We start from the raw sequence: 13,800 nt of genomic DNA on the forward strand, positions 1-13,800 counted from the left end.
GTTTAATTAATATTCTTAAAAGTGATCACTAAACGGACATTTTCCCCAGTCTCCCTGGAACACTAGTCCAAACATACAGATGACTGGATATTACTATTAAGACATCATCCAGGCAGTGGACTTGGCCCAGTGATTAGGGCGTCCGTCTACCACATGGGAGGTCCGCGGTTCAAACCCTGGGCCTCCTTGACCCGTGTGGAGCTGGCCCACGCGCAGTGCTGATGCGCGCAAGGAGTGCCCTGCCACGCAGGGGTGTTGCCCTCTTAGGGGAGCCCCATGCACAAGGAGTGCGCCCCATAAGGAGAGCCGCCCAGTGCGAAAGAAAGTGCAGCCTGCCCAGGAATGGCGCTGCACACTCGGAGAGCTGATGCAGCAAGATGACGCAACAACAAAAAAGAGACATAGATTCCCGTGCCACTGACAACAGATGTGGACAAAGAAGATGCAGCAAATAGACACAGAGAAGAGACAACTAGGGTGTAGGAGGGGGACGGGAAGGGGAGAGAAATAAATAAATAAATAAATAAATAAATAAATAAATCTAAAAAAAAAAAGATATCATCCAAGCATTTCATCATTAAAATACTCGCAGCTACATTTGCTCTCATTCCTTGACACTAAAATCTTTTATTCCTTACTTAGTCATACCACCAACCTGTATTATTGATTCTTCTATTCTGATCAATATCCTCCTGATATTCAATCAATAATTAGGTCTATTGAATCTATCCACTTCATACCTTTGAAACGTGTCTGCTCCTCTTCTTCACACTCAATGCCCTTAGGTTAAACTCTTACCATTTCTCTCCTTGAAAATTGGTTAGTGTCCCTATCTTGATCACAAATTCTTTCAGATCACTCCCAGATTCTTGTGCATGATCTTTCCCCTACCACACAAGCCTGATTATGTCACTCTCCTACTTAAAATCATTCAAAGACATGGTATTTATTTTAAGGTAAAACTCCAAAAGGTAAGAAATTTCTGCCTACCTTTATCATTTTTTAACCCATACTCTCAGACGAAATACACAATTCATATTTCACTGGTCCTGAGTATTTGTTATTCCATGTAAAAAAGCATACTCTTAACACTTTTATGCAATTCATACTGTCCTCTTATAATGGAGTGTCTTTTCACTCTGCCCAGTTATGACTCCTAAAAACCTTTCTAAAGCTACCTGAGGTTTCACTTACTCTAATTATCCCCCATCCCCCTAATCACCAGTATATGAATGACCCCTCATTTGAATATATTCATTTAACAATGAATTTTAATGATCCATTTATACATCTCATTGTTGTGCATGCTGAGGACAGGTCCATGTAGGATATCTGGTGCCAAAAATATATGCTGAAATGCAACAATCCAATTGTAGAGCAGGAAGCAATCCTGGAGATCACGCAGTCCAAATTCCTTTTTTATGGATGAAGCAAACAGGAGAACTAGAGATAACTGAAATGGACTATATTGATTATTCACAAATTTGACTCTATAGTGGGAGACATAAGTTTTTATTATATTTGTTAATTATCTTAGTCATGTTTCCTGAAATGAGTTTATCTAAAGTGGCTGGTTTATCTTTATCTCTGACACAAATAGTATACAGCATGATTTAGGAGTGTTTTTAGTGTAGAATTTCTAGGAATTCACCTTCTAAAATCCAGGTTTCCTGTGGATAAACATAAAATTCAGAAATGAGCTTGTTCAGTTAGTACAGATTATACCTATCCTATCCAAATATATTTTCAGTCTTGATGCTAGCATGAATACCTCCTTCACACCTTAGTGTTGTTGCCTTTTCTTCTCTCAAGGTCACTGCCATTAGATATGAATACCTAACAGAGATTCTTCCGTTCATAGAGAATTCAGCACCCTCTTTCAGTTGCTTTTGGTATCTGTTTTCCTGGTCAATTGTTTGCAATGTGTGGTCTTGCTTCCCTGTTCCTTTCACATTGAATGTTCTCTTCCTGAATTAGATATTTTCTTTTCTGCTCTCTCCTGTTCCTCCTGGCTCAGGCACTTCCACCGTTAGTACCAGGATCAGTCTGATTGTCTCCTTTCCAGTTGACCCTAGTCTGGTAGTAAGTGAGGAATTCTGGACTGAAAACCAAGTCTTCTAGCAAAACAGTATGGAACTAAATCACAAATGCATTGCAGTCCAAAGGTTAAATTATATGGCAGTGGTTTGTAATTCTGACTGCATTTTTCCTACATAAAAAATAAAGAATAACAAAACAGAAACCTTAATATTTATGAGGTCCCCAGATTAGTTCACATCAATAAAGATTTTAAAGAGTAGGATGAAGAAAAGAACATGATCAAATGAATTCACAAAAACAAATTGAAATCATTCTAGAGATAGTTGTATTGGATCATAAGAGAAGGCTAAATACAATAGTAGAGAACATAATAGAAAATGATAAATTGAAAAAGATGAAACAAGGAGGTGATGAATTTATGTCAGGCCTCTGTAAGGCACAGGATTGATTATAAACATTGGGTTTTAGCCAGGAAGAGGATAGCTGTGTTAATGTTTTGATTTCAAAAATAAAATCTCAGGCATCTGTATTTATAGTGTGTGATGTTTGTAGTTTTTAAGCTGCCAACAATGTGAGTTCTATTCAAAAATACAGATGGTTGAAATCATATGCAAAGAAAGTGGTCTTAGGCTTTTTTCCTTGTTTCAGATCCTCTTACATTTATTCTTCAAATTTACTTTCTCCTATTATATTGTACAACTCCTGTCATAGACTGCTACTTTTTTATTTGCTAATTTCTATGAAGGTTGATACATAACTTTCTCATTATATCCTTTTTCATGTGTTATCTTCTTCTGATAAATTCCCTCCAGTTGAGTTCTCATTTCTCTTATTAAATAGATATAAAATAAGATGTGTCATGGAAATCTTGAAAACAATCTAACAAACTGAATAAGGTAAAGAAACCTGGAAGAAATAAATAAAAGTAAGTTTTAGTAGTTTTATACATATTGCAGTGTTATTTCAAAATTAAATTATTCCTTTTTCAAAATAACATGGTCTTGATTAAATCATTTCCCAGTGAGTATATAACATATATTAGGTAACAATGATGTTTCATTTACACAAAATTTTTAAATTTTAATCAACTTTTAAAAATTGTTTTATTAATTAGAAATCAAAATAGGTTTAGAAATGGCGCAAACATTTTTAATAAATGTTTTTAATAAATGTTATATTTTATATTGTCTGACAAGAGGTTACACAGTTTTAAGGTACAGTAGTTTGATGAAATTGATTTTTTTAATTGGTGACAATCTGAGTTCTCAGCAGAGTTTGAGAATGCTCTGTCAATTTACCTTTGTGTAGTGAAAAAAATATTCAACATTTTATAGACAATATAACTAATATGGCTTATTTTCATTTTTGAATGTACTTGGAAGCTAAGAGAAACTATACTTGTTCTAATAATTGCTGATCAAAAATATAAAAGGAAATGTTTCTTTAGTTTGGAGGAAAGTTAACATTTATGCTCCAACTATATATATTTCATAACTTGACCATTTATCATGACATCTATTAGTTAATATTTTACCTACTATATATGAATATTCTTTTTTTAAATATCATGCATATTTGAAATCTAAAATGAATTTTTCAGAAATATGCTTTGTGATTTTGAAGCAATAAAATATATGTATACATATATATAGTTTATGTCTGTCTCACTGATGTCATTTCTTGTCAGAACTTATTCACTTTATTTAGATTATTGATTAAATCTGTTTATGATTTTTAAAAATCACATTTTTGGTTTGTACTTCAGATGTCAGCTTAGGTTTACACTAGGCTTAAGATCCAAGGAAGATTGGTTCAAACCCACATTCCAGGTTCAGTCGTAAGATTATGGCCCTCTCAGATAATTCTGCATCTTCAAAATGCACAGTGTCTGGTCACCCTGGCTCCTGTTTTATACATTCACTAAAATTTTGATTTCAATTTTCCATCTTCCGTAGTTTTGTCTCTCAATTTTGACTTGTACCAAAATTTGAAATTTAGTTCCATTTCTTTATTTGTACCAACTCCCCTTGCAGCCCTCACAACCACAGTAAATCACACCAAATCATCATGGGCTATCATCAAAGGCAGCATTATCAATAACAGCTAATACAGGAAAATGATCTAAAAGATCATAAAATAATGAATGGATGAATAAAATATGGTATGTCCATACAATGGAATGTTATTCAGCAATAAAGAAGAGTGAAGGACTAAAAAATGGACATAGTTGAACTTTGAAACATTTTGCCAAGCAAGAGAAGATGATCACAAAAGACCACATATTTTACAACTCCATTTATATGAAATGCCTCAGAATTGGCAAAGCTATAGCAATAAAAAGTAGATTAAGTTTGCCTGGGACATTTGGGAGGAAAGGATGCTGACTGCTAATGTTATAGGGTTACTATTTGGGTAAAGAAATTGTTCTAAAATTGATTATGGTGATGGTTGCTCAACTAAATATACTTTAAACTTTTGCATTGTAAACTTTAAATAAATGAAGCACATTGTATGTGAGTTACATCTTAGTAAAGCTTTAAAAAAAATCACCAACTGATGGAACAAAGCCTTTGGTTGATGGCTATCAAAATAGAGGTTATATTTGGAGAAATGGGATATAGTTCAAAGGTCAGAATATATATATAAACAGAATATAAACTTTAAAAATGAAAGCACATCTAAGTTGTTGCTATATTTCAGAGAATAAGCCAGCCCCAAGTTACAGCTCTAGACTTTTTGGTTATCTAAAAACTCATTAATACCACTGACATTATTTTTGGGTTTCATTCTTTGTTTCCCTTCCCCACCAGCATCTGTTTGAAGAAACCAGAAATTAAAATCATAATTAGTCACTGATATAAAATACAGTGGAAAAAAAAACAAAACAATACAACACTCCAACTTTATGCCCTTCATTTCTTCACCTTTTCTGCTTAGAAGGTTGTAACAACTTCAGAGAATTTTGGTCTTGAAATTTGCTTGATTGCACATGTTTGATCATAGGAGTATATAGATTTCATCATATGAATAGAATGAATGAGACCAAACAGCAGGTATGCATTAACTCTGTATTATGTGGATAGAAGGAAAAATATTTCTTAATAGAGGAAGAATCTTTGGGAAGAAAATTTACAGCTAAACTGTACATAAATTATTGATTGTGTTTGATGGGATTAGATACCTCTGTTATAAAGAAACTTATTTTAATATTTCCTTTACAATTTCATTTTTTAGCTTTAGATCCAGCTAAGAATCCATGCTTAAAGATGAAATGTAATCGCCATAAAGTATGTATTGCACAAGATCCTCAGACTGCAGTCTGCATTAGTCACCGGAGGCTTACACACAGGTAAACATTGTTAAATTAAATCTAACTGATTGAAGAGCACTCCTTTCCATGAACAACTACAGAAGCTAAATATTCAGTAATGGGTTCTCAGCTTTTATCCAAAGCTTTATTGCAACAGCATCAGAAGCTTAACTAATACAATTATGATTCACTTGGGTTAAACATTATTATCCATCAGAATTATAATGGATTATGGAATTTCAGAGATAAGTTATTAAATAAAGTGAGATTTGTGAAGATTTTATTAAAGTATTATATCCTGATAATTATGCTTTTTTCAAGATTAAGGAACAATCAAAGTTTTGGTACCATCTGAATATTTTTGTTTATGCTTACAAACATGCCTATTTCCCATAGGAAAAGAGTAAGGTACAAAGTTCAAAGGGAAAGAAAATGAATGAGTGAAGTTCATTAAAAGAGGTGAAAAGCCACAAAATAGATATTATATTTGGGACTGGAATACTTCAGGACTCTTACCTTAAGGAGCTCCCATACCCATGGAGTCTTTGCTTTGTATTCCCTGGAGACTGACAAAATTCCTATGGTGGAAGAAATGATTTTAATTATTTTTCCGAAAGATTATCACTGCTTCTATGAGCTGTTTTGAATTGCATGAATAATTTAGAAACAGCCTGCGTAGGTGATTGCTGAGTTCTAAAGATTGGAGGACATCACAATCAAAAGTGAAGTCACTGGGTAACTGACTGAAACAAATAGTCATATTTTTCCCTTTATTTCTTTTTAAGGGATTTTCTGTGAGAACACTCTTTACTGTGAAAGTGGACTCAATTAATCTTTTGATTTTAGGTTAAATGAACAAAGTAATTTATCTATTTGGTTATGCTCATAACTTGATTTTTAGCTTTTGTGTATTTACCTATAAATTCTATTACTTAAATATACCAAATATTTTTGACAGCACTAGAGAATAGAAAACACCAAATATTTGTTACATTGATGCTCCTTATTAATTTAATTGCACATATGCATGAGGCCTTTTATTACATGCTGAGTGAATCATGGGATTCACTCATGTCAAATCTGTAATGGCAGATTTCAAGGATCAAGGCAGGTTGAGGCAAACAAAATAGTTTGGGAATGAGCTCCCTTGGCGCAAAGAATTATGATGTAACAATAATGTACTTTTGAAAGTAAGAGACACGGGAAGAAGAAAAAAGAGAACACTTTGGGAATGTAAAGAGCTCTTGGAAGTAACATTTCTGTAATATCAACCTGCTTTTGAAAGGCACAGAAGGGTGAAGGGGAGTTATCACAAATGTATCCTCAATCAAACCTGATTACTCAGTTACTTTAATAAATGAGTGGTAAAGCTCTGAGCCAGGATTTTATTTTTCTGTTTTTCTTCCCTAGAGTTTCCAACAGCTTCTGAATTTCTTGCAATTCCTATTACTTATTTGATAAATATTTTAAAAAGCAATATTTTTATCAAGTTTTACTTGAGATCAATAAGAAGACGGTGTTGAAATTAATCCAAGTGTGATCCTTCAACTGAGTTGCAGAGACTTAATCAATTTTACAATCCCATTTAAAAATAAAAAACTGCTATAGTACACATTCTAGAGACCCTGAGAAAAGTTTCTACATACACACTTCAAACACTTTTGAAAAAGGTCCATCTATTTCACCCCTGACTCCCAGAACCCAAGTCAAACAGCAACTGAAATCCTTACCATTAATATCATGCCTGTGGCAGAGACTTACACCTTTGACACTTGCTGCACACTGAAACTAGGAGAGGTTAAAGTCTATAATTCAAGACCACCATGTTAGAAATTTTCAGAGCATGGATTCCAATGTGTATTTACTGACACCAGAGTCCATGCTAATTACAACGATGCTGTACCACTGCCTTTTTGACTTCTTAAACAAAAACTTAACTATGGACCCAAAAATACTTCCCTAACATGATAAAGACTATTTATCAGAAACAAATAGCTTAAATGTGTCAAATAAATATTTGAAGCAACTGGAATGGAGCACGATCAACAACTATTTAATTGATGTGTTGGTGGATGGGCAGATGGGGAGAGGTCTATGCTCTAAGTAGGTGGACTTCAAAGTGCATTATGTAAGTAGTATTCACTCCTGTTCTATTTCTGGTATAGAATATTTTAAAATTTGCATTTAACACATACTGTATTCAATAAACAGTTTCAAAGAATTTTTATTATGATTAATATTTGATATTTATTTGTCTGGAAGTTGTCAGTACTTAGTGAATATTTATACACATAGGGAAGGAGAGTTTTGCCAAGTAGTTTGATCAATAAAGATGAATAAATAATCTAGGTCTTAAATTTGGGAATTGCATATGTGTTTTTCGGAATGGTGTAGAGAAAGCAGAGAAAGGGGACTTAATCAAGTTTGGCCATTTATGTACATTTGATTGGTAATCCCTATATTTTTTCCATTAAAAAATCACAACTCTTTTATCTTTCCTCTATGAGAGAAAGGAAATGGAATCTACCGTTTTCCTCCACAAGGTGAATCTTCCTTTTCAAGAGACCTCCTTAAGGCTCCCAGATTAGCTATCACATCCAATTCTCCATACCTTATCTTCCTGAACTTATCTTGTAATGCTTGCCATGTTTGTAATAACTTGTTTAACAAAAATATCCTTCAAATGATTGGAAGCTTTATGAAGGCAAGGTCTGTCTTATTCACCTCAGATCCTGACATAATGACTAGTACATATTTTTTTCAAAAGTAAATTATATAGCAGTTATTTATGGAATATCTAAGGAAGAGTATTTTGTAAAGTTCTTCAATCAGACTGATCAATTTAGATAACAGAGGTCTAGATGTTTTTTTCTGTGTGCTTTATGCATGTTTATGGAAGGTGGGTTGGGAAGGGCATAGAAGTCCATAAAAATTATTGAGTGAATGAAGGAAATGGATGATTGCCAGGAAAAAGGAGAAGAAGATGAAATTATAAAGGGGGAGTAGTGAACCCGTAACAATTGGTGTTAAAAACCAGTTAAATCCTTGGCTTGGATTTTCAAATAATTTTTAATAATTCGAATAATTGCTGATTTTTTTTAGTTACTGCTTTGAACAATATTTGTTTCTGAAATCAGATAAATAACAAGTATAAATGGCTTATGTTTTCATGTTTTATACCAGCTTATATCTCCACTGCCAATTTAGAGGTTGGTGTAAACCATTCAAACATATCATGTTCAAGGTCATGTATTTGGATATGCGTCTCCTAATGGCTGTTTCTGAGAACACTTGGCCTCCAACAAGCATGAAACTTGTCTTCTTCTGGCTTTCTGTTGCCATTATCATCAGTGTAAACCAAATACTTTTATGAACAATGAAAAAGAAATTTGATTGCAACAATTTTTTCCAAAATGATAACATGATATTTTAGAAGGCTTAATATAAAGTGTATGAGGAAATTGCTGGACTTTGACCATGATCCGCTCTTCATAGTGTTACCCTAGGAAACAGTTCTGGAGATGCTTATAGCTGAGGGCTTTTTGTTTAATTGTTTCTGTAGATTGTGAGCAAGAAGCCCAGTGTTTTATGATCCCTTTGCTGCCTAGGCAGCTGCAGATAATTACACTGTTTCTAGATCAATGTTTCTGGCACCAATCAATGTTGCTGATATTAAAAGAAGAAAAGGTTTGACATAATAAGACAGAGTAAGATTGTAGAAATTGTTGTAGGACAAAATATCCATGTTAATTTCTGCTTCATTTACGCCAAAGGATGGCCAAAAATCAATAAGGAAATCATTTTGGCCTCCTAAGAAGGCATTACATAGAAGAATGATGAAACTAATTTAAAATGTTACTTACCAAAAATAGAAATCAGAAAAAGGTGAATGCTAAAACTCCTGTGTCTTACTTATGTAATTTTGGAATGTATATTTTATTATGACTGTATTTAAAAGAAGATCCAAATTCCTTTATATGATGATTAAAGGAATGACTATGATATTTATATTTTCATTGCACTTATATTGACATGTTTAAGGTGGGAAGGTTCAATCACAGTACCTAAGCTTTAATACAGTCCCAAAAATGTTTGTGGAACTGAATTGAAGTGACCATAAATATTTAAAAATAATGCTGTTTATACTTATGTGAGATTTATCATCTATTGTATATGAATGTCCTGAAACTGCTCTTAGGGAGAATGAAATCCAGCATTTATTTCATACTTGATATGTGCAATGCTCTTTAGTAATTCCTTTAAATCAATTTGGCTTTAACAACATCCTGATTCTTTGTATTAAGCATGTTTGTGCTCATTTTATAAAAACAGAAGCATAAACTCAGTGATTCTAGGTTCTTGCCCAAGGTTAGAGAGACAGAAAAAGAGATTAAGGGGGGAACATTTAGGATTAAATATCATGTCTATGTATTTTATATACCTTTTATAATTATAGATTAATTCTAATATGTATATGAATAAATGTTATATAACTTCATAAGTTCCTAGCTCTCTATAAATTTTGTATAGTTACGATATAGAAAGCTGACAAAACTTTTTAATATTTATTTCATTTTAAAATATGTCATAATTTCAAACAGTGAATTAAAATAACATTGGTTTCTTATTTTAATAGCTAAAATTTATAGTACTTCTTTTATTCCTGAAACTTACCATGTGAGATGGGTTACAGCTCTTACAATTATGACTTCCATTTACCAGAGATAATAGCTGAGGCACAGAGAATTTGCAAAATTTGCTCAAGTGTTAGACTTGTACATTGAGCCTAGACAGTATGATTCTATAATTTGAACTCTTATTTATTATGTTATACTTTCTCCTAAAACATATCTAACAGTTATAAAGCATATGCCATAGACAAGACATTTTTCTAGTCACTTTTTCATTTGAACTCATCTCATCTTACAATAATCCTCTTTAAAAATCTCCGGTTACCTATTGCTTAATGCACAATTTCTCAACATATTTCACCCACATTCTTATTTGCTGAATCTACAATTCTCAGGTTCTCCTAACATTCTGATATCACCCTCAAGTTGGCATGACCTCCAGCTAGTTAAGAATTGCTCAATGAGCAGAAAATTGAATTCATTAGACCATATGTCATGATCAGTCAAGATGATTTATTCAAGCTTTACTTTAGGCATTCATCTTTTACAAAAAAAAAAAAATTCTCAAATATTAAAAAAGGTCACAACATTCACTATATTTTTTAAGTACACAGCCTACCTTATCAGTAATGTGAATTATTCCCTCTCCAGTTGAAAATCAGGAACCTGTGGATTAAAGTCCAAAATCCTTGGCATAAACCTTTGTAATCTGACACAGATTACAACCTTGTCTGCAGCTTCTCCTCCAAGAACACAACAGGAAACTAATCACAACAGCAAACTCATTGTGTAGAGTGAAGTTTTAGAACACTGAGCCCTGAGCCAGACTTTCTGCCTTCACCTTCCAGCTCCACTTACTTAGCTGTGTGGTGTTAGCAGGTTGCTTAAACTCTCTGTGCTCTTATTTCCTCTTCTGTAAAGTAGAGCTGATAAGAATGATAACTTTTGATGATGTTTTCTTAAGGATTAATGAGGCAGTTAATACACACAAACAGTTAGAACAGTACCTGGTCCACAGTAGGTCATACAAGGCTTAGCTAATACTATATTTTACTTAATATATTTCCTTAATTTATAACCATGGACATTTGTTGCATCTGGGTTTTTCCTAATGAAATGTTCAGCCCATTTATTCCTTTGTTCTTCTGAAAATGCTCCATTTATAGAGAGGGTTTTAGCCTAATGGTTACTGGTATGTAACTGAAGCTAACTGACCAGCTCTGAAATCCTGCTCTATCTCTTGGTAGCAGAATGACTCTCATCAAATTAATATCTCTAAAACTCAATTTTCTTATTTATAAAATGGAAATGATAGTGATACTATCTACCTCTCTGTGAAAAATCAATAAATGATTTGTGTAAAGAACTTCTTTAGTACAATGTAAGTACTAATTAAATGTTAATTATTGGGAAATCTTTCTTTGGTTTTCCCTGGCATATCTGGGGGAAGAAGCATTTTAGATGGACCTTGAAATCTCTTGACCCAACCAACATCCTCAAGAGATGAATATTAAAAGTCAGGTTCCAGTGCCTACAGTTGCCAGTAGGAGAATTTCATCCATCATCCATGTGGAATCTAAGCCCCCTCTTGATGTAGAGGGGGCTGGACATAACCATCCCAGGGTCCACAGGATGGAGGAATAGAATATGGATTAGAGTGGACTTACTGGTGTTCTGCTAGGGAACTATTGTGGTTAAAAAGGGAAGAAATTGTAATATTGATATGGAGAGGGTGGCCACGGTGGCTGCTGATGGTAGGGAGATGAAAGAAGATATATGGTGTGGGGGCATTTTCAGGATTTGGAGTTGTCCTGGGTGGTGCTACAGGGATGGATGCTGGACTTTGTGTGTCCTGCCGTGGTCCACTGGGTGGACTGGGGGAGAGTGTGGACTACAATGTGGACCACTGTCCATGTGGTGCAGCAGTGCTCCAGAATTTATTCACCAGGTGGAGTAGATGTGCCGTGATGATGGAAGAGTTTGTTGATGTGGGAGGGGTGGGGTGGGTGGGGTGGGGGGTATATGGGGACCTTATATTTTTTAATGTAACATTTAAATGAAAATAAAGAAGAAAACACACACACACACACAAACAAAGTCAGGTCCAATGTCTAATTACATTACATAAGTTTCCACATCATAGGTAGATAGAAAAATTACACAGAAAAATACCTGACTATTAAGAAAATGACCATTCTTTATTTCTAAATATAAATATATATACTTATGTATTATATTTTATTATTTTCAGGCAACTGAGAAAAACATGTGTTTATTAACAACATAAAAAGTTATGAAAATATACTAAGGAGTTGATATATGATATCAAATTTCTAATTTTTTTTTCCTTATTTAAACTACTATGAAAACATGTGGATTTGGTAACAATTCCTCATCTCAGACCCTCAGTTCCTCTCCCACTCTTCCAGAAATTTTCTATGCACAAACAAATTCATTCACACCAATACAATGATCTCCAAACTGGAATATTTTAGTCAAGTTGTACTTTGTTTCATTAACTAAATATGTTTTGCACCCTTGCAGTTCACCACATGCATTTTTACCTCACTCCTTAAACAGCTGCAGAGTAAACCATTATATCTGTTCCAGAACTTATTTACACAGTAACTTTTCATTGGACATTAGGGTTAATTCTAGATTTTTCTATCACACTGCTGCATACAACACTTTTCTGCAGATCTCTTTGCATAAATATGCATGCATCTTTTTACCATAAATTCCTAGCAGCTAAATTGTTATGTCAATGGGAAAATGCATTTAAATCTTGATATATATTGTGAAATAACCTCCAAGGAGATTGTACCAATTTCTCTACAGCAAACAATGTGTGCCAGTGCCTGTTTTATTATCCCTGCCAAAAAACACTGCTTAGATATTAATTCTTTTAAGTTTTAAAATGTTATGGCTTTTTCTTGATTTATATTGATTTAGGTAAATTTATATTATCACATTTTAGTGTGTGTGTGTGTCAGCATCTCTCATAATAGAGGGGTAGTGTCAAAAGTGGTGGCATTTCTTTCCCTGCATTTGAAACATTTTATTTTGGAATAATTTCAAACATATAGGAGTTACAAAAACACAACAAGCTCCATACAGAGAACTCCAGCATATCCCGTAACTCTACCATGATTTAAAATATTTTGCCACATTTTTTGTATTACTCTATCTATTTATCAGTCTCTCAATTCTTCTATCTGCCTGTTTGCCTATCTCTCTGCCAAGCCATTTTCTGAGCACTTGAGTATAGGCTGTATATATACATGATGCTCCTTGAACACTTAATGCTTTCATGCGCATTTCCTAATAACAAGGATATTCACTTATGTAACCACCTTAAGTGCAGTTTTCAAGTTTAAGAAATTTAAAATTGGTATAAAGTTTATAGCATATATTCCAATTTTTTCTTATGTACCACTAGTGCCCTTGTGAGCCTTTCCTCCTCCGCTAATTGTCATGGTCTCTTAAGTGGCTTCCTTTCTTTTTGTGTTTTTAATGGTGGGATCATGTATATGAAATAAAATTTCCCCTCTCAACCACTACCAAACATGCCATTCAGTGGAATTATTAGCATTTACAATCTTGTGGTATCTTCACTGCTTTCTATTACATTGATATTTTAATGTGTTATTTCTGGAATTTAGACTCTGAGATGCCTGTACTTGTTGTAGTTTCCTAGAAGTTGCTGAGAGCAATATACCAGAAATGGGTTGGCTCTTATAATGGGAATTTATTAGGTTACTGTTCTGAGGCTCTGAAAATGTCCCCATCTGGGCATCATCAGAGAAGCCATCTCCCTGA

General features: G+C 33.7%; 1 protein-coding gene across 4 annotated transcripts in view; it reads left to right on the forward strand.

Moving 5' to 3' along the window:
* SPOCK3 (SPARC (osteonectin), cwcv and kazal like domains proteoglycan 3) overlaps positions 1-13,800 on the forward strand; it is a 542,360-nt gene that overhangs the window by 263,858 nt on the left and 264,702 nt on the right. For all 4 annotated transcript variants that reach the window (XM_004482191.4, XM_058310106.2, XM_058310073.2 and 1 more), the window contains exon 4: positions 5,275-5,389. In XM_004482191.4, coding sequence (XP_004482248.1) covers positions 5,275-5,389 — 115 coding nt within the window. The remainder of the gene's footprint in view (positions 1-5,274; positions 5,390-13,800) is intronic.

This window comes from Dasypus novemcinctus, chromosome 1 (assembly GCF_030445035.2).
Source record: "Dasypus novemcinctus isolate mDasNov1 chromosome 1, mDasNov1.1.hap2, whole genome shotgun sequence".
Taxonomy (NCBI): domain Eukaryota; kingdom Metazoa; phylum Chordata; class Mammalia; order Cingulata; family Dasypodidae; genus Dasypus; species Dasypus novemcinctus.